Genomic DNA, 26,507 nt, shown 5'->3' with positions numbered 1-26,507 from the left:
TAAGCAATAAGATTTGCTTCTGTAAAAAATCTCAAATACCCACATGAAGTTGTTGGTGTAGGTCATAAAAATATACTTTCACAGATGCTTTCAATGGCAAACGAAACTGTGGGAGACTTTCTAAAAATAAAAGCTTGTTGTAGTTTTGGTTCTGCAATATCCATGATATTTATAATCTCCAAACAAAACATAACGTTTTATTTTTACGGACATTTTTTTTCTTGATGTCAATAAAACTTTAGCAAATAGTTATTTACGAATGCATCGATAAAATAATTCACAAAATCGCAACGCGCGTGCGTATGCTAAATTTGAAACATGGAAATAAGTCTATCAAAATTTTAGTACCTAGTTCGTTGGGTTATTTGTAATTTAATTTAAAGTAGCAAAAAAATTTGAAAACTTAGAAATGTGAAAAATTTAGTGTCGATAATTTTTACTTCGTTAGAAAGTACCATCGGCGAAGAGATTCTGGCCTTAGTCGTAAGTACATAACCTATGTTTTGAAAATTGTAATTTGACATTGGCTAAAGTATAAACATTTGTGGATAATGCCGCATTACGTTATCGATTTGTGAATGTATTTCCGGTATGCGGTGTGTATGCTTAGAGCTTAATTATCAGCTTGTGGTATCTTCCAGTGCATTTTATATATTGGCTATTTCTGCAGTTGAAAGTGCCCTATACTTCTAGTTGTTTAAACGGCCGTATTTTATAAAATTATATAGTAATACTATATATTATAACAGAGTAAAGTACCCCGACGCACCTGCTAAAAAGTTATTTGAATCAGTTAATTATTGATAAAAATATTTAGTGTTGAAATTAAAAGTTTCCTAACATTAATAATGCCGGTTCAATTTAATCCCTTAAAAACTTTTTTTCCAACTAAAAACTTTTGAATTTCGAACTTGAAGAAAACTTTAAAAATAAAATGTTGCTCCATAACTTAATTTAAATTAGCATTATATTAAGTACTTCACACAAGTAGGTAATAATATGTTTTTAGTTATGTATTAATATATTTATTTATTTTATTACTACAAAAGAGCCATGGAGCCAGAAGATGAGTGTGAGCCTCGTTTAAAACCGGCACCAGACGACATTCCTAAAGTACACTCAGTATGCAACCACAACCGTCCACACACCAGGTTCCTATGTTATGTATATTTAATTTTTATTTATTTTTTAAATATATTCACTAAATAATAAGATCCATAAACTGTTTAATACAACCAGGATTCAAATTTAATTGAGAAATATACTTTTTTAAATTTTGTTTTTAATGAATGGGTTTTTATGTTTTTGGGTCTTAATAATATCTCACATTACACATTACTGTAGAGTATATTTTAATATTGATCACTAAATCATCTACTGCAGCTATGCTTATCAGTTTAGAATTTATTAAATATATCAAAACAAGTATAGTACCTACATATTTACCTTTTGTCCTTAGCATACAATTCACAGGTTCACCAGTAATAAATTTATGTATTTAAAAATGATCATGCTAGTTATATTTTGTACTAGTTTTAGAGTCGAGTACCTATATAAAAAATCATAAATACATAAAAAATAAAATAAAAGAAGCTTTAAAAAGTAAATCAATCAAACTACCTATTAACATAAATATTACAATAAAAACGGATAAGTTTGTCCCAAAAGTCCTGAAGTCCAAACTGTAATAAAGACATAAAATGAAAATAAAATGTCGAGTGTAGCTGTAGGCTTTATTCGCCGCACTATTAACGTATTGCCGTATTTTTCCTTTATACGATGTTCAATGTTTTCTTTTTAGGTCGCGGCCGCATTTGTTTATGCGGCTGTGTAACGAATCCCTTTGATTCCGTAACCTACAGCAACGGCATTATTGTTAACTTTAATTACTATTGTCAAGGATCTATTGACAAGTTTTTTTTTCTGATTCATTTGTGTGCCTCATTACGGCAAAGGCGGTCTAATCTTTTCTCCCTCTATCTGTTTTTGGCTATGAAGATGACATGTCGTATTATTATTTCATAAAATAATTAAGATATTTTTTTTCTCAAACTTTTAGTCTAGACATTTTTAATTTTCGATGCAGCTACCAGCGACTGCAGTCTTGGCATGGATACCAATCGGTTAACGATAACAACGATTTGATGCTATGTTCTAATTATTTCTTTGTAATGGTATCTGCCGTTAAACCTATCGATTGTTATTTCGCTTTGAAATTTATTCTAAACAAGCTATTTTATTTTTATAAGATGTCATTTCATTATTTTTATTAGTTCGTGACTTTGTCCGCGTGGCTATTGAGATTTAAGTTAGGAATTTAAAAAATCTGATCTATAGTTTCATTTCATTACGGTTCTACGCCATACTAATAGCGTGATTCTATGTATCCTACATCCTTCCTCAATAAATCGACTAGCTAACACTAAAATAACGAAAAAACTTCAGCTAAATAAAGTTAGTACAGATTTGAGACTATGCTACTATACGGCGTTATCGGCCCTTAAGTGTTACGGAACTGACAGTGTCGTCGAAGTACTGTATAGTTTGATCAACTAGAAACCTTGACTGATCTGCTAACTCACCTATTACAGTAGTGACCATAATTAAAACAGAATATGACTTCAATTTTTATCTATGCAATGTATCCCCACTCATACATCGCCTGTGAAAAAATCCTACTAACACATCGTACAAAACAATACCTAACCGAGGATATTAAACAATCTATTATCAATACAAAACCTCATTTAATTACATTAGTTGTCCTATTGTAAGACTTTCACACAGAATTTAAAACATTGTATTTTTCCCGCTGCCGCCTCTACGTGAATGCGACCTTATTTGCCCCAAAACCGGCGAAGCCAGTACCAGGTACTGATTTGGGCACCATCGGTGTTATAGAACCACTTTAGCTGAGCACGGGCGCAAAGAAATATCGCCCCTACTCCCCTACGCCTACGATTGAATAAATTAGATAAATATTATCAATTTGAAGTCGTTACTAAAGAAATATTGGAAGAGAAGTATCACGCTTTTTTCCAATTTAGTATTGCCATTGAAGTTAATGCGACTGGCGAAGTACCTACTTAGCACTTAGTGTACTGACGCGGAGGTAACTATAAAAATAGTCGTTAACGAGTATGTCTCGCGTGACACTTTTATGTGATGGGTTGTTTGTTTTTTAATTTCTTTGAGTTTCTGATGGAACTACGTAGGTTACTGACTAGGGGGAAATGCGTGATAGCTTTAATTTGACCTTTTTAAATAATTTTTGAGGTCAGAATAGATTGGAATAGTTAGATTTGAATATCACAGTATGTGTTAATGGTTTTAGACGTTTGCTTCTTAATTGATAGGTAGCTTCAAACTTCAAAGGCATAGGCGCCAGGCAACGAGACTGTCCGAACACTATAGACGACTTTTTATCATTTAAAATATGAATAAAGAGATCCTGACCGCAGTAGTTCCCTGATGCACCTGAATTACCTGAAGACGTTGGCCTGAACATTTACCTGGTCTTAGAAAAACAGGGATAGGGATAAAAAAACCGCTGGTTATATTCGTAAAGAGAAGAGAGGGTTTGAAGGAGGCCATATTACTTTTTACAAGTAAAGAGAACGCACTTTATGACGTATGCCCTGACATATCGACTAACCCGCATCGCCATTCTACATAATATCCATATTCATCATTCGCCCCCAATCAATAAAACTGATTAATTTCTATGCAAACATTGACATACCCTGTGACCTCATTGAAGTTATTAGTCCCGTTCTTTTCAATTTTGTATCAGGATGTAACAACATTAATGGGATTCGTGCACGAGAAGTTGTTTTTTTTTTAAATTAGGGGAGTCGAAATGAAACGTTAAAGGAGTTACTCGAAACGCACCGTCGATCTTTTTGATACATTTTTTATTGGGGTTATTAAAATGCTTCTCATACATAAAATATTTTGCATGTTCCTTAGCTTTTCCTTATTTATTGAAAAGTGAACCTGCAATCTTATAAATTTTGCTTAGATGTTCTGACATTTAAGTTGTGGTCTCGGTAGCAATCTAGTGCTTAGAATATTTCAGCACTGCAAATGCATCAAGCAAAGGTCAAATAGGGTATTTGATAAAAAAAAATGTAAGTAGTTCATCAGACAGGTTTCCAAAAATTAAAGACTCGTTTAGGAAGATTAAAGCACTTCAGAGGATTTAGCGTATAGTAGTGGAGGCTAGAAATATCACTTGCTAGTGAAAAGCGTACTGGTAAGTGACATCACGCGAGATTTTGTTTCACTGTATCATCTTCATTGTTTTGGTTACGTTGACGGACTTTTGGTCATATATCCTACTATGTAAATAATTATAACTTCAGTTCCAACGTTTCTTCCTTAAGACTAATAGCCAGTAAATCTGCATAAGGTGCGGGATACTAAGTTCATAATACGCAATCAAACAGAACATGAATACCAATGACTCCTTATAACCGCAATAATGACATTTATGGACCATAAACATTGTCTTGTTTTCACTGACTAGTAGTTTACCAGTGTTCATGCAAAATTCCCCGAAAGGGAAAGCTCATATATGTATATGTTCTGCAAAAGAAAAGTCTTTCTACGTGCACTATTTAATGACAGTATACATTTTGTAAAGCAAAAGTCATCTATCTCTCTAAAATTTACTAGTTTTACGTCGTTTACTAAGTAGACTATGCACTTATTAGGATAAAGCATTAGCAGTTACTTTATGAGCACGTCATATGACATCATATTGTTCAACTGTTGTAAAACATAAACTATCCTACGAGACGAAAATACGAGATCCTTGTATCCAGACTCAGTCAAACATTAATGAGAACAAAAACGCCTTTAAATTTTCAACAAGTTCAACTTGGCTCTAAACTTTTTGGCTTGAATCCAAACATCCCTAGCTGTACGCTGTTTGCATAGTCAGCTATAAGCTGTAGGTGTCGCTACATGTTGGGATAAGGTTTCCGGCATCGTCTAATTTTATGGATAACCAGTCTGGTCTTCTGCGTACTGTCTGGGTTATTTTTGAGATGAAATCGTCTAGAAATTTGCTGGTTATTGCTTAGGATTGCCGAAAATTTTATGAAATGATTTATCTGAAAAGTTACATTTTTCAGTTCAATCTTTTATCGCATAGAGAGTTTTAGAGGCTCAAAAGTAAGCTAGTTACTATCTATTGCGATGAAAACCCTCCCATTAAATCGTAAAAACGTCTGCTAATCGCACTTAAATCGACGATGAAAACCCATAACATCATGGACCACAATTATACTCTACTATCACAGATAATCACGCTACTGTAGCAAAAAAGCTAGATCACAAGATACTAGATAGTTCCTCCCGGAAAACAAAAGCAAAAAGCTTCTCCGAAATGAGACCGCACGTTCCTAGCATCCCTAAAAGAAAACGTCAATATTCTGTCCCTTTCTCATTACCTCACCGAAATCCTAAGTAACGACTGGAAGCAGCCGCCGAAGTACCGAACCCAAGACAATGGGATCTCAGCGGGAACTTCGATAAGTCTCTGCGTAATGCTCGGTTCGCGTCTTGCTTCCTTCCCGTCGTCAGTCAACGTGCGTTGGTCACCCGCGGCGGACGTAACGCATTGTTCCGCAAACATTGTTTATTTACTACGCTAACTACGTATGTATATTTAGGACACTGACTCAACGCGATCGTGTTAAATAGCCATGGTTTTTGTGTGAGTATTTATATTAATTTACGTTTTTTATCGAGTGTAGTTTTTCTTTTGTAGTTGAGGGTTTTTGTCGGGCTGAGTACTTGGAGTTATACCCGTAAAGATTTTACGCTTGTCGCGGTATCGGTCGTAGTCAATCGAAATTGATTGCATTTTCTAATCGCGATTTAGATTATTGTCTTTGTGAAGTGCAATTGACTTGAATTCCATTTCATTTACGAATTGCAACTTATGTCGCAAATAAATGTATGTTGGAAATAAACTTGTAAATTTGCACGTGTTTTTGAAGTTTTGAGAGCTAACTCATGTACGCTCTTGGGTAGAAGAGGGCCAATTAGGTCGGGATTTACGTTCAAAGCTTTCGTTAGTTTCTCAAAGGAAAATAAGAATTTACAGCATTATTCTGAGTCAAGTGTGGTAACTTTCGGTGACACTTTTACTATGCCAATCTTTTTAGTTTGAGTCAGTTTTTGCTTATTTTTTCTTTTTACGTTGTTTTAAGGTATAAGTAGGACTTACGCGATGATGTACAGTATTTTTTTTCTAAAACAATAATACAAAAATCCCTCAAGGATTTATCTAAATCCAAATAAAAAACACCTATATTTTTTTATTCAAAATCTTAATTTTGTCCATTTCCCGAACTCCGTTTCAAAAATGATCTGACAGTCTTTCGTCATTCGACATCTGTGCGCGAAAAACTTAATCCATCTCGCGTTTGGCATCCAATATTGATACTCCTATAAAGTTTACAACCGGCGTCGAGGGCTCAATATATACCATATTGTCATAGGCTCAGCTTTTACGACTGCCCTCATTTCCTTCCTGCATACATACTTACAGCCACGCCTCTCTGTCAAAGCGATCTCTATGTGATGGATGTTACTACGGATTTCCGTTTGCCGTGATCTTCATTCACTCTTTAAGTTCCTCTTCTATTCACTTCTACTCACGTGCATGTCTTTTGCGTCTTTCGGGATATTTTTTGTTGATATATTTTGCTGCTTTTATGTTTATTGGGCGAATTAGCAATTTACAATTATAGACCAAGACAACGATATCTTTAACAATATTAAAAGATATGTCTTCATGTAAAAAGTAGCGTGAATTTTATTTTACTAAATAAGTATACCATTGATTGACTAATCGCAAGAATTTTACAATCATAATTTTATTCTGAATACCGTGACGCACTATTCTCAAACTCAACTGAAAGATCCATTGGATCATAACCGAATATAGCCCTAACTACGGTAGTATAGTGGTAAAACGATTGGCTTGGCGGTCTTAATGGTGCTGAGAAACAAATGTTTCTTCCAATTTTGTAGAATTTATTTCCAAACTTTACTCCTTCAACATTTCCTCGTTAACATATCGTTGGATTTAAATTGACGGTCAAACGTTTAATAAATTATTTCTCTCGACAAGTCAGACATCAAAAGTTTTAACAAAGGGATAAATCGGTGTATAATGTGCCTTATTAGGCTACGTGTATAAGGGCACACTTGTGGATAATTAATTAATTTTTGTGTCTTAAACACGACAGGTGACTGTTTTTCAACAACAGAAAGGAACAGAAACGGAACCGAACTTTTATTATTATAAAAGTGTCGCGAGACTTATTAACGAATAGGTTATTATTGAAGATGCTTCATTAGTTTCAACCTGTATTCGTAACTTTGGACATAAATATCGCCCAGATAAGAACATACTGCGATACAATCGCACCAGTAAAGCTATTTTTATTATAATTCTTAATTGTTTTAATAACTAGTATTTTTTTTACGTGCACTTATTATTATGCCTTACATCTTGATTAAACAGCAATAATACTTTTTATCGCTTCAGAAGAAAAAGCCATTAATTAATCTATTTCTGCACCCATTTCCTTTGCACACACCCAATACCGATATAGCCCTGCAATAACATAATGGATTATGTACATGACCCGGTAAATATATGCGAATTATAATGTAAATAGCTTTACCCCACCTACTACTACCTCATAAAGTAAATCCTGTAATTGTCGGAGCGTGATGGTGCACTACGTTGTGTAATGCGCTATCCTGCTTCACAAGTACAACGATTTTGGTGTATGAAGTCTTGGTAGGGAACAGAAAGCATGCTCGCCGTTCTAACAACTTGCACCGTATTGTAGCTTGCATCCGAATTTGGCACGGCATATAAGGCCGGTGATTCATTGATGAGCGGAGCGGTTAGTCAGCTGGTTTGAAGTATTTGTGAATCTATATTGGGACTAATTGTAATTAGATTGAGGTATTTGATGCATTTTATTTAAAGAGACATCGTCCTAGCTTTTTCCTAACTATGTTGGGGTCGGCTTCCAGTCTAACCGGACTCGGCCAAGTACCAGTGTTTTATAAGGAGTGATTGAATTCATATAATTATTTTATTTCATCTTATCACTATCTGCTCTTTCTTTGTATTCTGAAGAAAATATGTGGTTTTTTTTTTTTAAACCGATACGATTTTTGTACTAAATAGTTTAATCCTTGTGTCACGGGGCTTTCATTCTGCTTTCAAAGTTCATCGTAATATAAGTAAAATACTTAGTTTAAAGTAAACTTCAGAGTTCTGAAAAACTCGTCGAAACATAATTCCTTGTTTTCTGTCGGGTAAATATATATTTTTAAGCAGGTAAGTTTTATGACGTTAAATTGACTTCACTGTCAATAAACTGCATACATTACATAATTCCGTCGTGGCTATAAAATTTACTTTAAAAAAAAAGTTTTAACCCGTCTCTCGCTCCACGCTATCGTTTCCTAAAGCGAGGGTGTCTCCCTCGACATGTGGCCATAAAACCCGGGATCGATACGTCAGTTCCCGTTACTATGGTAACTCTCGTTTGGCAAAACAACCCACGGGTCGTAGGCCTCTGGTTACGGTTGACTGGTGGTTTTTTTTATTGATAAGTCATTTAACTGGTTATTAGGGATTTTTTTTTCGAAAGGCAAATCAGTATCACCCTGTTTTTGTAAAAAAAAACGGTGCATGTTATTACAGTTAAGTTATCGCGTTAGCAAACACAAATCTGCGTCCAATTTTGAAAGACAATACTAAAATTAATATTATAACAATTCCTCGAATAAGTATATGAATATTTTAGGAGTAAGTCTGCCACTAACAGCGCTATTGGAAAGAATTTCGTAATAATGTATTTTATAACTTACGTGGGACTTAACTCCATTATGTAATATAATTTTAAATACCTCTGCCATACCAACGTAAATAACTAAGGTACTACACCATTAACCTTGCTTATTACACAACAAACGCCCACGATTGATTGACCAGACATTTTCACTTTTAGTTCGATTTTGTAACTGTTAAAATCCCCGGCAGCCACTATGGTGCAGAATAACACCCAGCCCGCTCCGGTTGCGGAAGGCAGAACTTCCGCAAAATGCTAATAAAATTAGTATTTCTGGAATCGCAATTTAATGAACACATCAGACCATTATGAAAGTGCAATTATTGGAATTTATGCTTGACAATCTTGAAGATACGAAAATGAATGTGAGAACACACGGTGACGTTTTAGAAAAAAAATGATTTGGAATCAGAGAGTTAAAAATACACAAACTCAAGTTGTTGGACTCTCCAAATTTATTGATTTTCGTTTATTTAAAAAAAAAACCAGTAACAAATTTTATCCCAAAGATCTCAATTATCCTTAGTCCCTTTCCTATCTAAATCTCTGTTCAAAAAGGGTCTATAAATCGATAGAGATCTAGCGCTCGCACACTTTTAAGGTCTTCTCTTATACGAGCCACTTATACAACACCGGAGGGAATAAAAAGGGAGGTCAAATTGTCGAGAGGAAATTGTTACCATCCCCCCGTCTAAACGGCCTCTGGTATCAGGGTAATTTGCAGGCCCACTCGTATTGTTAGGTCTTGTATGATATTCATAAATTTTTCGCTATTTTGCTGCGAAGCTAGTCCTGTATTTTTTATCATGTTATGAACATTTTGAGACTTGGATGAAAGTTAGTTCAAGTATACAAGTTATTATACGTCCCCAATATAGCCATAGTTAATACGTATTTTAAGGATTTCTTTTGTGTTTTGTAATCAATGCTCGCTCCAGTTCGTAGCAGAAAAAGCCTTTGTCTTTGGGACATTTACAGGCTCGGAGAACTTTTGTTTTCAACCTATTGTTAACTACACAGGCGTGTTTTTTGCTTGGTACCTATCAGGAGTACTAGCTTAGTAGAATAGCTCCCGTGACCAGATTAAAACCAATAGCATATGCTAGATAATGTAGATAGATAAACGATTACAATAGTCTGCAAACAATCGGTAACATATTGTGCCATTCGGAAATCTGATTTCGAAGTAAATTGCATTCGTAAAGTTGGACAGTTAAGCATCTAACATAGGCCTGAGGGGTTCGCGTGTCGAAGTCCGAATTTATTCGTCTGGCGGCGCTCCACACCGCGGAAACTCAGCCATAAATGTTGCCAGATATGGCCGCGACGAAATCAGACCGAATGACGTGCATACGAATTTATTAATTACGTATATTATGGTGGTAAAGATTACAAAGACTACAGATTTAAAGGAGAGGTATTAAATTTTGATTTTAATTTTTGGATTGGGTTCGATCACAAGATCTCGAATTGTGAGTTTGAAACATGATTTCCACGTGTATATTCTATTTGGTACATTCAAATCAAAATATTCTAATCTCATTGCAAAAAAATATTGGAACACGTCCTGGGCCGTGTCGCTCAAGTTCAAGGACTTTATTTTTATTCCGGGAGCGCCACGTGACATTTGTCATTTATGAAGTTACTAGCTGTTGCCCGCGACTTCGTCTGCGTGGTTAGAAGATATAAGTTATGACTTTTTCTTCGCTCCTATTGGTCGCAGCGTGATGATATATAGCCTAAAACCTCTCTCGATGAATGGTCTATTCAACACAAAAATATTTTTTCAATTTGAACCAGTATTTCCTGAGATTAGCGCGTTCAAACAAACAAACAAACAAACTCTTCAGCTTTATATATTAGTATAAGTATATTAGTATATAGATGCCAACGATATCTTCGCTACGTTTCATCGATTTTTAATTTCTCGCGCGGAGATTTTAATATTACGATAACTCATTACCTATTCACTTTTTTGGTGTAGTGTAAAAGGCAATTTTGTTCTATATTACATGTATAATATATCTAACTTATTTATTTGGATAAGGATTAATACTGTATTGTTAAAAATAGGTTCGTAAATAACCCATAATTTTACTGTATTAAGAAAACACATAAAAATGGTTATTGTGGGTTATCCTTGGAAGATAGACATATACCACCGCGGACTTTTTTTAGATTTATTAAAGAGGTACAAACCCGCCATACATAGTTTTGTTGTAACTCAAAAGGTTTTGGCAGCGTTCTCGAGGAAAGCTCTCGAATGGCTTAATTTTTTCCGACATGTTTAACTAATATCGTTGTAATATTGTCAGTTTACACAAAACCTAAACTTATTATACACTAAAACCTTCCTCAAGAATTGCTCTATCTTTTGTTGAAAACCGCATCAAAATCCGTTGCGTAGTTTTAAAGATTTAAGCGTTCATAGGGACATACAACATGATGACAGAAAAAGCGACTTTGTTTTATACTATTTATGATGATTATGAAGTTATATGGGATTACTTTTGTAATAAATCATTTTGAAAATATCGCTAATAAAAACTAGAACACCGATTAAAATTATTTATCTGAACCAACTTGGCGTTATATTTTTGTTTCAGATGTAAGATCCACTTACATTTAAGTTGTTAGCTAGTAGTAATCGTTCCTCATATTTTTCAAGCAACCAGCAGTTTTTCAATTCTAAACAGTGACAGTGTCAGTTTTACAGTTCAATAAACTGTAAAACTTATTATTTTTGTTTTATTGCCTCTCGCATCACAAATAGGGATACTGAATCTGATTAGAATTTATGATTAGATATTTTACGTCGGCTATTCATTTGTCGTTTTTTGGCGACATACCGTCATTAATAATCATGAGTTTTTTATGAAGACTCTTTGATATATTGTCAATTAGCTGATTTATTTCGCTATCTGAATAATATCAGATCATTAAATTGTCATCTATGAAAAAAAAATATTCATGGAGTTTTTTCTTCACAAAAAGCTGTTAGGATTTTTATTACGAAATCTACCGCTTTTAGTTGTCCCTTGCATATTAGTTCCTTTTCCATAACATTACGAGAATTACAAACCATATTTATAATTTAATTTGATAATCATCTCTTAAAATTATAATGTGCTAAATGGGACAAGTGTCATTAACTCCATACTCAGTCTGTCTAGATTAAACAAATATAACAAGTAATAATTGATTGCCCACACGCCTCACATACAAACAGTGACGTGATTAAACGTCTTGTCGAGATAATGCCGCGTACAGCTTCACTTGTTTATTATGCAATTAGTATGAGTAGAACTAATTTACTACAGCGATGGGATACGTGGAGATAATATGAATTGGTAGTTAGTAGTGGAACTATGGTAGTGTGAAGGTTAGGGATTGTTATAAGTTACTGTTTTATATAGAATAATTAGGCATTTGACAAAAAATAAATTGTTTAGTCAGTAAGATTTCCAAAAAATATTGGATAAGTGTCTATTCTTTTATCTCGCAAACAAAAAATTAAGGAGGTACAGTGATTTAAAATCTCGTGTGACGTCACTTACCAGTACATTTTTTTCTAGTAAGTGATATTTCTAGCCCCACTACCATTCTTAAGTGCTTTTTATTTTCCTTACTTTTTAATGATGTAATTAATTGAAAAGTCGTATTCAATATCTATTATACCAGTAGATTTAGCCAAATACCCTACTTAATTATTTTATCTTCAACGGAAGGTTCTTCAATAGCGTCTGAGTTCACTTTGATATACACCCATTTATATAGATATCAAACTCCTCTTGTACCCAAAAAAGTAAGAAATTAATTCGTTCACCAAAATTTCCATCCTTGGTCAAAACAGTAAGCACATAAATGTTTTATTTCCGTCAGTACAAGTTTACGGGCACATAACACGAGAGCCGAGACATTCGCGGACACCGATCCCATGTGGTTAACACGAAACTTTTCAGTACCAGTACCATGAGATATTAAACCACGAGAAATACCGGGGTGTAAGCGAGATGGCGCTTGACACATCGTATAGTGGTGTCCCGCTCACACAACTGCAAAAGTCTCGCTTACAGCTCGTAGTGAGCACGTCAACCCGTTAATTTTACGCTCCGTTATCATTTACGGTTGCCAAAAGCACTCAGGTGACCGTTATTTTATCAGATGCAAAAGTTTTACTGGTTGCATTGTCTTTCATGTTTTTTTATCCATCTTATTGTTTTTGTCTGCTAATATAATTTGTGACTGAAACTGTAGTTATTGAGATTTATGAGATTATTTAATTTCATTATGTAGTGGGAACCACGTGAATTTTTTTTTTGGACAGTTTAAAATTAACTGAGTATCCAAAATGTCAAATTTTTATTTTCGCTATCTGCCAGACCACGTGGTAGAACCAGGCATATGCAGTGTGATGAGCACGACTCCTTAATAAGGGACTGTGAAAATTTCCCTAGAAAGGAAAATATCGGACTAGGTGATTAATAATAATAATGTTGAATAAATATTACAACAATTGAAAATTAAAATGGAGTTATGCCAAAAGTACTATTAATGCCTAGCTACTATTTAGTATTTACAACTATTATTTAACCAAGTTGTTCAACTAATCGATAAGTCAGCCTTTATACAGCCTTGGCAACTTATTTTTTATGAATTCTTGGTAATAATCGACCTTATATAGAACTGTGTTACCGATACCACCTGTTTATGTCGGCGTGTGAATAAATAAATGATTTTATTATATCAATAGGTGTTGGGAATGTCAACAACTGTTTATCAAATAGAAAAAAATGCGTAATGTTAATAGTAAAATATTTGCTTTTCTGAAAAGTCACTTGGGGTTGCAGTAGATCAAAAGTATTAATAGTCAGCATTTATTACGTAAAACCAGTCAAGTGCGATTCTGTCGAGCTACCATTAGGGTTCCGTACAAATAGACTGAAACAGGATTTCAAATTACTTTTAACAATATTTTATTTTTGGTCACTCATCAAATTCTTGCTAACTGATTAATGGACGGACAGACAGCGGAACCTTGGCCTCTCCCTAGTTCTGAATCCCAACAAGTGTGTAAAGAGAAAATATATACTCGTTTCATGAGTTTGTACAACGGAAAGAGATCATGGACGAACACCCAAAAAGTTGATTCAAAAGTGCTAAATGATAGTTAGGTAATAGGTAATAGTAAACTCCATTGATTCCGATACCATGCGAGTCTGTCATCTTCGGAAACGCTAACAAGACATATTGTTAGTAAATACCATCATTGAACGCGACATCGTTTCTTCAAATAACCTGCCTTTTTACACGTATTTATCATTCACATGCAGACACAACTTTGTAACAACGGTTGACAACGAACTGATTGAATTGCATGTACCTATACCAGCCTTCACCATTTATGGTGGCACAATCGCCTCATTGATTGACCATAGTGGCCATATGTTCGCATGGCATTTGGCAACGCCCTTGTTAACCCAGTTTTACCCACCCGTGTTACAATGATTTGATATGCTTAGTACTTTGCGGATAAAAGGACCAGCTTTTGTAGAATTCAGAACGGAGTTTTGAATTTGGTGCTGTTCATGTTTTGTATGGCTTAGCATGATGTAATTTTAAGACAATGCTTGCGTCATTAGATTTATAATTATTAGATAAGACTCTTTTATCTAAAACAATGAGCTCACCAACGTCCACTAAGGCTTGGCGGATAATATTTTTGTGTTGTGGATACAAGCGCTGTGGGACATCCCGCTGCGGAATCCGCACCGCTCATAAATAAATGCTGTAATTTACTTCCTGTTTACTGTCCACGGTAAACATAGCGTAGTGATAAGTGAGTTAGCTCAGGTTTACTTAGCTCATAAGGTTCGATCTCTGCATACATTCAATATTTAAATTTTTATGTCACTTGTTCAAGCTTCTGTGAGAAATTATTTAATTCTATGAAAAATGTTACAATTTGTAACGAAGTGTTCTTTCGAATCACGCTGTTTTCAAATGCTTAATCATTAGAACATATTCCACAGACACGTAGTCCTACCATTCGGCATCCATATATTTTAGCAAATCCTTTATAATATCTTATGTTTGTAGTCCACATGCATCATCAGACACCGAAAATCCGTCGACCTCAGGCCTTCAGACTACAGACGAGCAAAACGAACACAGCATGCGAAAAAATGACGAAGAAGCTCCAGTTAAGGAAAACGAAGGTTCCGTCTCCGACTGGATATCGGGAGGGCCTCTCGGGTCTAAAGGAGCCGTTTTGGTATTCAGATCATGCGTCCTCGCGTCCAGGACTCCTTCAATGGAGTCAGAAACGAAAACCATCGGCAATAACACAGGGACAACAATACTCTTAAACAAGGCTAAGAACATGGCACGCAGGTTAGTCGCTGAGCCCCATTCCTTTGCTATGAGACCAAAGAACATAATGCACGATGTGATGGAAACGTTTGGAACCAGCAACAAGTTTCACGGGCATGCTTATATAGTGAGACACGTTAGCGATACGAATATCCCCGAGACTATACCGGTGGAGGACCAAGGTCACGAGGGTCAGGACGTACTCGGACATAAGAGAGACATTGAAGACGTACTAAACGACTTGAGTAAGATCACGCTGAAGAAACACCTGAACATCGAGAATACAACAGCTAACATTAAGCCCCCGGAAGAACCGCCTCCTAATGGTACTAGCAAAGGTTTGTTCTCATTTACATAACCTATTTTATTGATACTTTGAAATAGTATTGTAAGCTACATCAACATTCCTGTTCGTATAGATGGCAAAGACGATAAGAAAGGCAAGAAGAACAAAGGTAAGCATAAACGCAAGACGCCGGTGTCGCAGCGTGCTAACTCACCGGCGCTTGACAGTGATGACTCAGAACACCTCTTGGTGAAAGAGGTCGAGAGTGTAAAGGTGAGTGATCTTAGTCCTTCAGCATACCTAGATTATAGCCTAAATTCATTTAATGATCGATATACGAATAGGTAGTTTGTTAGAGCATATTAATTAATTACAACCAGCTAACCGTAACTTCAGGTCTTAGAAAGCAGTCACATGCCTGCGCGTCTCCTCAAAATAACCTATAAGCTAGTGAACACGGAAACTAAACTCCTGCACCGGCTCCTCCAAGCTCACGGGCTACAGGAAGCCGTCATGGAGTCGAAAGACTTCAACCTGTTGTGGTCAGGACTGCACCCGAAGCCCGATGTCCTGCGGTCATTGTCGCCCTACCAGCGCGTCAACCACTTCCCTAGGTGAGGAAAAGGAATGAGAGAGATGAATTACTGTCAGTATTATTGGATTTTGGTCTTTAGTGCTATTAGTAGATAAGTAGGTATTTTATCATGTACAGATAGACGTTTGTTGCTTCGCCCAAACTGGAGTTCTTCCCTCATAACTTTCGTACTCACAAACATCACAATTCAACAATATTGACAGTACTTCGCTGTAGGCCGGGCCTGCTCCGCTCTCTCCTGGATAGCCACGGGCTGGTCGAAGCGGAATTGAGCTCCAACTCTTGGACGCTCATGTGGTCAGCACTCATGATCCCCTTCGATATCCTCCAAGCATTGAACCCTAACCAGAAAGTCAATCATTTCCCCAGGTAAATCTGTTCAACTTTTAGGTCCTTCTTATAAAACCAGTGAGGTGTATCAAATAGGTAGGTATATACATGAAGAAGCTATAAATAGGAGTGTTTGTTAGAATCTTATGTATTTCATCTGAATAAATATTCACTTCAGGAATCTACATTCAGTAATCCAAACATTAACGTAAGAATTTTAATTCTGCAAAATAAATAATAGTATTTTCTTTGCAGGTCGTACGAGTTGACTCGTAAAGACAAACTTTTTAAGAACATCGAGAAAATGCAATACTTTCGAGGGCTGAAGCAGTTCGACTTCATTCCTACCACCTTCCTGATGCCTGCAGAGTATAAGGAGCTGTGTTCCACCCACTACAGGACCAAAGGACCCTGGATAGTCAAGCCGGCGGCTTCGAGCCGGGGCAGAGGCATTTATATTGTTAACACGGTAAGTCGGTTCAAGATAGTCATAATTATACACTGATAAAAAATCTGTAGTATTTATGTAGAGTTTTTTATAACAAATATACAGTCAGAAAAATCATAGGCTTATGATGAGTCGGAATCAAATAACTGATTTATAATGAAGTTGTTTCAGTGACATGTATGTATAAAATTGAGGTTTAGACATTTTAGACAAGACATATTCTAAGAGAAACATTTCTTTACAGCCTGAACAAATACCAAAAGGCGAGAATGTAGTAGTAGCAAAATACATAGATAAACCTCTTCTAATCGGTGGTCACAAGTGCGACCTCCGGCTGTATGTGTGCGTGACGTCTATAGACCCCCTGTTGATATACCTGTATGAGGAGGGGCTCGTGAGGTTTGCCACTGTCAAGTATGATAAAACCAATAAGAACCTGTGGAACCCCTGCATGCATCTCTGTAACTACAGCATCAATAAATATCATACGGATTACATCAAGTGAGTATCTAAAAGTGAACCATTCATAACCATCAGCCCATCCGGGTGTATTTGTATTAATGTAGTATGAATTAATGAGCCATGGGGATGGGTCACGAAAAACATATAAGCCTTTACTCTTCGCCATTTTTTCCGTGAGACATACTAACATCTTCATGGTTTTCAATTTGTCACAATTCGAATTACTAGGTAAATACTACCTAACCCATATCAATGTTTGCAACGCATCTCGGATTTCAACATCGTGGCCTTTTCCCACCTATGCTGGGATCGGCTTCCAGTGTAACCCTTATTCTAACTGTTTTACAAGGAGCGACTGCCTTTGTGACCTCAATCTAGTCACCTGGCCAACACTGTTCCCCTTAAACATATTTGTTGTCGGACTTTCTAGTTTCTGACTACCCCTAACAGCTGTCAAACTCATGTCGAAATTTTCACGTGTGGTACAGATGTGACGACCCCAACGCTGGCAACATAGGTCACAAGTGGACGCTCTCTGCCCTACTCCGTCACTTACGGAAGCAGGGCCGAAACACCACCGCTCTGATGGCAGCCATCGAAGACCTGGTAGTCAAGTCCATCCTATCCTCCGCGCAAACCATCACCGCGGCAGCCAGGGTCTTTGTGCCCAATTTCTTTAACTGCTTTGGTAAGTATTTGCTTTCTTGTTCTTAGTTGTATTCTGTAATATTTGGACGGTTGATATTTTGGGCAATAGGACCAAGAACAGTTTAAATTTTGGTCTTTTTCAACACGCTTTTTATGAATAATAAAAAGTTGGTGAGTGTTATTTAAGTGGAAAGTACCAACGCCAGAATTCAATAGTCTGGGTGTAATGATATGTCACAACTATGGGCCACAATGTTTTTATTTCAGAGTTATTCGGTTATGATATTCTCATCGACGACATGCTGAAGCCGTGGCTGCTTGAAATCAATCTCTCGCCCAGGTAACACACCATTACTTAACCATTGTATTTTTCGTAATACTAGAGTCAAGGATACGAAATGCTATGAAGGCTATAGTTAACCCAATTGTTTTATCTTAGGACAGACTAAACTAGGCTTTTGTTTATGAAAAACACCTTTGTATTTGCTTCTTAGAAAGCACGAATTAAAATAAAATCGTCTTCATAGATAAGTTCAACTGACAGTAGTCGCATCATATTTAGACAAGTTTTTTACTATTTAAGTAGATCCTTAGATCCAGTACATCTGTCAACTACCACGTTATCATATTCTACCTTGGAACTTTCAGTCTTGCATGCGAGAGTCCTCTCGACGCTCGCGTGAAGTCGGCTTTGCTGGCTGATACCCTCACCCTGGTGGGGCTACCAGCTGTCCCCATGAGTAAGGCAGACATCTCCACGCAAAGTAATTCCCTCAAAATGAGGATTGGGGCGGTGAGTACTAAAAATATTTTTATTTTTTTTACGTTTTGTGGAAGTTGTTATTTTTCACGCTTCTGGAGAGTTGTTCTTACTCGCATTTTTTGCGATCAAGCACAGATATAAGCAGTTTGGAATTCTTGGATTTTGCCATCGAGATTTGAATGTTAGGATCCCGCTAACTCTTTGAGAAATTTTGCGAACATTTCTCCTTCTTTTGAAGCGTGGTTGAACACGAGCTTAAGAAATCAACTATATTACCTTGGCTCGATTTGAACATTGGACTGATGTAACTTAGTGTCGGCGCGTGCACTCCGCGGAGAACGTGTTCGTGCGCGGCAAGCGGACCAGCGCAGAGAACAGCGGCGGCGGCTCGGGGGGCGCCGGCGCCGCGCTGTCCGCGCTCACCGGCGAGGAGCTGCGTCTGGTGCGGGCCGTGCGGGCCCAGTACGCCAGGAGGGGCGGCTTCGTCAGGATCTTCCCCAGCCAGAACTCCTGGCAGAAGTACTCGCAGTACCTCGGTACGTACCTCAACCGCTACTACACAGCAGCCGAAGACATACCTTTATGATTTTTTGGTGTTCCACAGACCCAGTGACGGGCATCCCGGTGTGCTCGACGTCGCTGAACAACAACATCCCGTACCAGGTGGTCCAGCATAACTACAACCTGCTGGTACACTCGCACGTGTTGCCGCACTTCCAGCATGCCACCGTCGCCACCAGCCTTACCGATACGCCGCAAAGGTCGGTACTATGACATTGTTATACTCGTACATACCAAAAAAAATATTTGAAGGCAACTTTCTACCGAAACAAAACAATTATAGTAACCAGAATAGTGAATCTTAATAAATTTTTAGGTTAAAACGTTACGAAGCGGTAAGTATAACATGCCAGGCGCCCGCGGTGTGGCTCGGCGAGACGACGCCGCAACATCACGACACCAGGCGCGCTAAGGAGCTGGTCAAACGACAGCTCATGGATGGCATGAAGCTCACGTAAGTACCAATACAATACGGATACATAATGTTATATATTTGTCTAATAGTTCCTTTTGATTCGAAGCTGTCGTCGACTAGTGTTGATCGAATCAGTCAAATGTACGGAACGACATTTTTCTACAGCGAATTACGGTAGTTAAGTTACTTGAATACATTTTAGGGATTAACTAGCGCTAGAGCTCGGAGAAATGTTTCTTGTCTTCGAGCCTAGAAGTATTCTCATGTGGTATCTATGCGTTGCTACACATTCCGATGCTTGATTATCAGCATGGATCTTACGGGCATTTACCTTTTACCATTAAGTTCCGTAGTTCATCGGATAACGTGGCACCGAAACGGAGCCGACTGCGAAGAACAGTGTACTATATCCTCTGAATGCGTGTTGTGTATTAAGTTACGTCCAAGTATATGAGGGGTATAGCTACATTCTGTGTGTCCGCGCAGCATGGGCGAGGGCCGGCGCGCGTTCGGGCTGTTCCTGACGCACGTGCTGAAGCGCGTGTCGTCGCCCTGCAACGAGCTGGGCGTGCAGCACGCCGCGCTCGTGCTGCGCTTCCTGCGCCGCGCCTCCGCCTCGCTGCGCATGCCTTACAATGTAAAGGTGACGCCTCTAAGCATGCCCGCACTACTGCCCACACACACATACACACTACTACACACAAACACTTGTACAGATACGGACATTACAAACATACTAGATGAGTAATGTGTGGGTGTTATATAAAAAGTAAGTGACGTGTGTGTCATAAGTCACTACTATTTATAAAACGCGTAACAAGGAATACTCTGGCTGATTACACACACACACACACACTCAACTTTGTGGACGTTGAATGACTTGTGTTAAAAAAATAAGACAAAAATAACTTTTGTTTTACGATTTTTTTTAGCTCAATTTTAATTTCCATCACATTGATTTTGACAGTATTTTTTGTCAATACTTTTATCGTTAGAATTAAGTCGATTATTCTAGATGGAGCCACGTCTGTTTAAGGGCCCTATGCGTGTGTTATATGAATTTATTATTTCCACTAATAAATGTAACGTTATGATTAAAGTATGGTTAAACAAAAGTTGTTTAATACTATTGACATAAGTTATTAAACGGTTTCACTTACACACATATGCTTACTAACTCGTGTGTTTTACTAATTCTAGTTTGTGTTATGCAGCGAGTGTATTTGTGGTCGGATTTGTGGTATTTGTGCTTTCATTAAAGGTATTATTATGTATAACTAACTTATAATGAAGTTTTCGTATCGTATCATTAATAAAAAATGTGTTTTGATTAATCTGGGATGGTATGGAGACTTCATAATTATTATGTAATATGTTGATATTGTGTTTGCATGTGCGATGTGCACATCGCCAACTGAAATATTCTATATTTTATGTATTAATATGATATTAAATCCAGTATCACCTCCATGGAAAAGATATAAATTAACTTGAAATTCAGATAAACCTTGTTGATAAAAGGAAATAATGGATCTCAGAATGAAAAACAATGATTTTCAAACCATTTGAAGATCCTCAGTACTAACTTATGCTTTTCTCCCTCCCTCCTGCCTACCCCGGCAAGGGACCTGGCTTGACAATATGTATGTACACCGTTTAAGCTTTGTTCGCATGCAAAACGCTTTTAATGTATCTTTTATATCATTTACTACTTTATTGAATTAGTCTTGAAATTAAATTACTGTCATGTTTTCCTTCTCCTTCGATTTCTGTCTTCGACGCCTTTTATAACTGTAATAAATAACGCACCTAGTGCTTTTAACCAAGAGTGACAGGTTCGGTGCCTGTCTGTAATGTTAAATTTTCTTGGACACCGTTTTCATTTAATTAAAAACTCTTGTCATTTAATTACCAGAGGTTTTTAAAATAAGACCAACATCCACATAAGGTAGTTTGAACATACACTATACTGCCTTCGTTTACGAATTTAAAAAAGGTAAATAATCTAAGTGTGTCCTTTCATTATTGTTTTGTTTTTACATATTTAAGATAATCTAATCTTTAGTGTTGACAAAAATACACCATGATTGTTTACCTTTCTAAACTCCTAAACAAAATGCTGTATAGTTACCTAGTTACGTACCAACATCGTGCTTTGCCCCTATTGTACCGATTAATCCTGGAGTTCTTAGGGTCCGCCGGCGAAGATGTGCGACAAGGACAGGTGCGCGGTGATCGCCAAGCAGCTGAACGACTTCCTGTACATGTACTACAGGGAGACCGACCTCTACACCGACAGCGAGGACAAGGAGGGATGCGTCTCTAATATACACTTCGCGCAGTTCTTGTATTCCGCTAGGTGAGTCTACAACTATTTATTGACTGTTAATGGACTTTATGGGAACAGTTTTAAGGGTTATTTTTGCGTCCGCATTAAGGAATTTAATCCTTGTGCCGCGGTGCTTTCACAATTTTTCAAGTCACATGCACAAAGACACAGATTTAGAGCAAGCATTCATGGATCACACTTGGTTTAGCTACCTTAAACACTCGGCTATCCGTGCTATCACGATATGCTATTTTCGAGTTTACTAAGTTTTAACTGTTGCCTCACTTCGGACGTCGTATCTTATGATTTAAACGTTTTCAGATTTCATACTTGACTATTATAATGTTGATCGATGAGTTATTAAACTGCAATACCTTAGTCGTCGAGCATAAGTATATACCCATTTCACTGTTTTATCCAGCGAGGCAGACCTAGAGGACGTGCTCCTGCTGCAGCTGAAGATGGAGAACTACCAGACGACGTTCCTGGGCGACGCGCGCAACATGTTCTGCGTGGACCTGCCGCCCGCCAAGCTCTGCGCGGAGCCGCCCGCCCGACACACGCTGCTCAAGCATCTCGCCTGCCTCTCGCCCATCAACACCAGGAAGTACAGGTACACAGACTTACTAATGATAGAATAGGTTTCAGAGTAAATAAAAAGTAATTGGAATTAGATTAGGTTGGATAATAATGTATTTTGTTTAGATGTAGTGTGATTGTTATCAGATTACAGATCATAGTATGGTTATTAACTGGTGCTAATTATTTGAGGCCGGCTTTAGAGTTATATCGAACATTGGAGTTGACAGCCAAAGGTCTGATATGAAAATACTTAGCAATCACAAGTGTCAGTCATGTCATTTAAGAATGACTCAAGAGTTACAAACATTTTGGTTATCAGCGCCGACATGCAGAGCAACTCTAAAATCAGTCCTAGCAACATCTGGTCTTCTAGCACAGCGACAAGTTCGCCTAGTGTAAAGTCATAAATTTGAAAAATAATTACAACAGGAATTAATAAAACGTTTATTGATATTATTTCTTACTTAAACTTTTATACAACTTGTTTATATATTTGGCTTTAGCGACAAATACAACTTAAATATGAATAAAACATTGAACATGCTATGTTTGGCCCTCAGATCAGAGTGGACGACTTGGATCAACACGGCAGCTAAATTGGGGTACTAAATTATATACGCAACGTTTTTGGTGGTCCCACAAACACACTCAATATCTACTATAATTACCAAACCACTATGATTATTTAAACACATATTCACAGGCCCGCTAGGCTAGTGTGTGAGGACATAAATTTTACCTGTTTGTGGGACTACTAGAAATATGACTGCACATTTTTAAATACTTCTCTGTCTCTTTCCGTCTTGCCATTTTCAAATTTTTGCAAACTTTTTTTATATTCACTCATCAATCTTTTAACGGTTGCTTGAAAACCCTTATGTCTTGGTCTAGCAATCTTTTCTTCATATCAGCTTGCTCCAACATTTAATAAACTATGAAACATACACATATATGTATACGTTTTGTGTATTAATAATATTTTTTTGTATATTAATATGTGTATGTTGAAACTTAAATTGTTGTGTCAGCTTTATGTGTTAGTGTTTAAGGTTCATTTTGACTGTACAATCATATTTACCACGTTTAGTGTAGCCCATTATTCATAACATGAAAACTTTGTAAAAGTCACCGTCATGGCTTGTCATTTAATAATAATAATTGCGATATTTTCTAAACAAAATCATTAAGATATAAGTTTTCTAACCAGGTTTGAAAAATAAAAACTCATTTTCAAAACACTCGTTTACACAAACAAGTATCTTTATAATAAACTATCGTGAGACTGATTAATTATTAAATGATGTAACGGTTTACTCTGATTAAGGACTCCGGTTGGGTCCGAAACTAGTCGGGCACCCCTGATAAATACGCGTGAGTAAACCTGTACATCATTTAATAACAAACAAGAATCAGTTATAAAAATCGTAAAATGTCGTTTCTACAGTATATAAATGACATAATTAAACTATGAATACGGGGCTACCCTACTGCTATTGCTTGCGTGTCTTACCAAAAACAATACAAATAGCTTACCAGTGGGGAAAGGCGTCGACCCGGCCACTCGGGTCATAGACAAAAGTGTGAGGAGGGGGAAACGGACCAAAGACTCAGGAATAACTGCATAGCTACAGATTAAACAAAATAATGCGGTGATGTGAGTAGCGGTGTGTTCCTTCGTGTGACGCTTCCAATAAACTGCAGCGTAAGGTAGAAACACACGTGTGAAAGCATGTTCACCTATTATCATATAAGTTTTTTTCTAAGAACACAATATTTTTGCACTATTAAAGCTAAGATTTACACATCACTGTTGGTAATGATTAAGCATTAATGTATATTATTGTTTAGACTCTGGAATCCTGTTTCTTGGTAATTTCGATATCGAAGACCCATTTATAAAGCACAAATTAAATAACACTGCTACACAAGATTTAAATTCCTTTTTCAGGCGTGTTTCACCTAACTAGGTAACGTGAGTGGATACAATCAATCATGCTATTTACAATCTCATATATTCTCTCATTATATTGCAGGTCCACAGATTCCCAGAGCCGTTCAGAGACAGACACAGAGAGCGACCACCCTCAGCCCCCCTTCACCAACTCCGACATCGTCCTCAAGGAATCCCTGAAGGAGGAGAAGCCTCTGACGCAAGCCCTCAAGTACGCGAGGTCATAGCAACAGTCCCCGTTACAGTAAGACGTAGAAGATATGCTGTACCTTATGATAATTTACTCAAAATTTATTTTTAAGTCACTATACTAAAATTGATCCCCTTAAAAGATAGTTCTAGTTATAAACCACACTTAACGAACTAGAAGAAATAATGTGTGCATTCATAAATAAATATTGTAATAAAGATCTCTATTAAACAGTCTCAGTTGGTCATATACCATGGTAGAAGACCACCAATTCATTTTGAATATCTTCGACATTTCAAAAAGGATATCCCATATTTTCTATACGCGTCAAAAATTCAAACTACGCGTTCAAATTGTCTTATTATGTGGTAAAAATTCTGTCCTTTTCCGTTTACTAAATGGCATGAAAAATGATCTTGCTTGTTATATACTTTTAACAATAATCAATTTTATACGAATATTTCCAACTGAGACGGGTCTACGAGAGATTTTAGCAAAATTTTCTACTAATTACTGTTTTAAAGTCCACATTAGTTAAAGTGCTACAGCAAAATCTTCTACATCTCAGAAAAAGCAAGTGTTCGCTTGTCCCCGCTAGTCTAGCTAGTGTCGTGTTCCCTTTTAATACTTTTATCCTTGCCTTAGCTTCCTCTACCACTCCTAATCATCATTTGCATCTATCTTAGCTATAAGATACCCTGAAGATGTTCTATTGTCATCCAAAATGTACAAACAATACCAAATCTAGAAGAATATGTATAAAATATATTTTTGAAGTGATACTGCCACTTAACTTCAGATGTGATAGAAACATCGTAGAAAAATAAACCTTATTGCAATCACGTAGCAATTTGTTACAGATCTGGCGATAAAACGCCTATTCGCTTTACATTTAAGAAGAAAGAGTTAGTGCTATCTTGCATACTTCTCTCTCTTTCAACGTAATATTAGTCTACCCAGTCAATCAGTAGTGTGATAATAAATCCTTTATGAACCGTTATAGCTGCCTTCCAAATAGTACAATGATGTTGCACGGTCTGCCTTCTAGGGTTAGCAATAATTATATGATACCATACTTGTATTTACTGTGTACCTGGCACTAGATATAATGATCTGAAGGTGCTATGTTGTCGATGTTCTGTTTTGGTAGAATTTACGACTGTGAAACTGGCATGGGGCACAGGCATTCAGCTAAAATATTCTTTTTTTCTGTCTCAATCACCAGCAATCGGTAAATGAATATGGCATGCTTTTGTATTGCTAATCTTTTCAGTTTTTTTTTTATTTACACCTTTTCTTCTAGATCCATTATTAACATTTATTTTTGGAAATTGAGAATATTATTCTTCTTTTTCCAATAAAAGAACTATTAATATTAGTTGTTGACTTAAAGCTGCCATTTAGTATATTACAATATCCTCGGGCTACTTAGATAACACTGTCTTCAGTTCTGCCAAGCTATTTATTGTCAATCCTAAATTGACAAGACAATACAATTGGCTATACTTGAATAAACAAAGAAAAAACCTCTTGATACTTAATATCACAATAGATTATTAAAGACTTCATATTTGGAGAGTTCATTAATATTAATGACTAGTAAAGAAGTTTGTTTCTACCCATGCCAGTTGCATATTCGTCATACAAGTTTTAGACTGATGTAGTGATGTACCAGGCAGAT

General features: G+C 36.8%; 1 protein-coding gene across 7 annotated transcripts; it reads left to right on the top strand.

Annotated features, from left to right (window-relative positions):
* Nucleotides 1–261: 261 nt before the first annotated feature.
* On the top strand, nucleotides 262–26,345 carry LOC113504710 (tubulin polyglutamylase TTLL5). 7 transcript variants are annotated; one of them, XM_026887115.1, is made up of 19 exons: nucleotides 262–483; nucleotides 1,050–1,151; nucleotides 14,994–15,604; nucleotides 15,686–15,825; nucleotides 15,949–16,166; nucleotides 16,364–16,516; nucleotides 16,733–16,946; nucleotides 17,170–17,426; nucleotides 17,876–18,075; nucleotides 18,303–18,375; nucleotides 18,684–18,828; nucleotides 19,112–19,334; nucleotides 19,403–19,559; nucleotides 19,676–19,813; nucleotides 20,261–20,411; nucleotides 21,967–22,133; nucleotides 22,525–22,716; nucleotides 23,246–23,287; nucleotides 24,719–26,345. In XM_026887115.1, the coding sequence occupies exons 2-19, from the start codon at nucleotides 1,054–1,056 to the stop codon at nucleotides 24,861–24,863; spliced, it is 3,324 nt and encodes a 1,107-aa protein (XP_026742916.1). In that variant the 5' UTR covers nucleotides 262–483; nucleotides 1,050–1,053; the 3' UTR covers nucleotides 24,864–26,345. The 7 variants fall into 7 exon arrangements, with proteins under 7 accessions (XP_026742916.1, XP_026742917.1, XP_026742915.1 ...); XM_026887116.1 differs by having other exon boundaries at nucleotides 20,261–20,417; nucleotides 21,982–22,133; XM_026887114.1 differs by having other exon boundaries at nucleotides 20,261–20,417.
* The last annotated feature ends 162 nt before the right edge of the window (nucleotides 26,346–26,507 follow it).

The sequence above is a fragment of the Trichoplusia ni genome, chromosome 23 (genome assembly GCF_003590095.1).
Source record: "Trichoplusia ni isolate ovarian cell line Hi5 chromosome 23, tn1, whole genome shotgun sequence".
In the NCBI taxonomy this organism is placed as follows: domain Eukaryota; kingdom Metazoa; phylum Arthropoda; class Insecta; order Lepidoptera; family Noctuidae; genus Trichoplusia; species Trichoplusia ni.
This window is presented reverse-complemented; position numbering and strand designations above follow the sequence as displayed.

Excerpts from the sequence above, each read along its gene's own strand:
- LOC113504710 (XM_026887114.1), top strand. The coding sequence starts at position 1,054 with ATGGAGCCAGAAGATGAGTGTGAGCCTCGTTTAAAACCGGCACCAGAC. Across the intron at positions 19,335-19,402 it reads GAAGTACTCGCAGTACCTCG|ACCCAGTGACGGGCATCCCG; the intron begins GTACGTACCTCA and ends GGTGTTCCACAG. Across the intron at positions 19,560-19,675 it reads CTTACCGATACGCCGCAAAG|GTTAAAACGTTACGAAGCGG; the intron begins GTCGGTACTATG and ends ATAAATTTTTAG.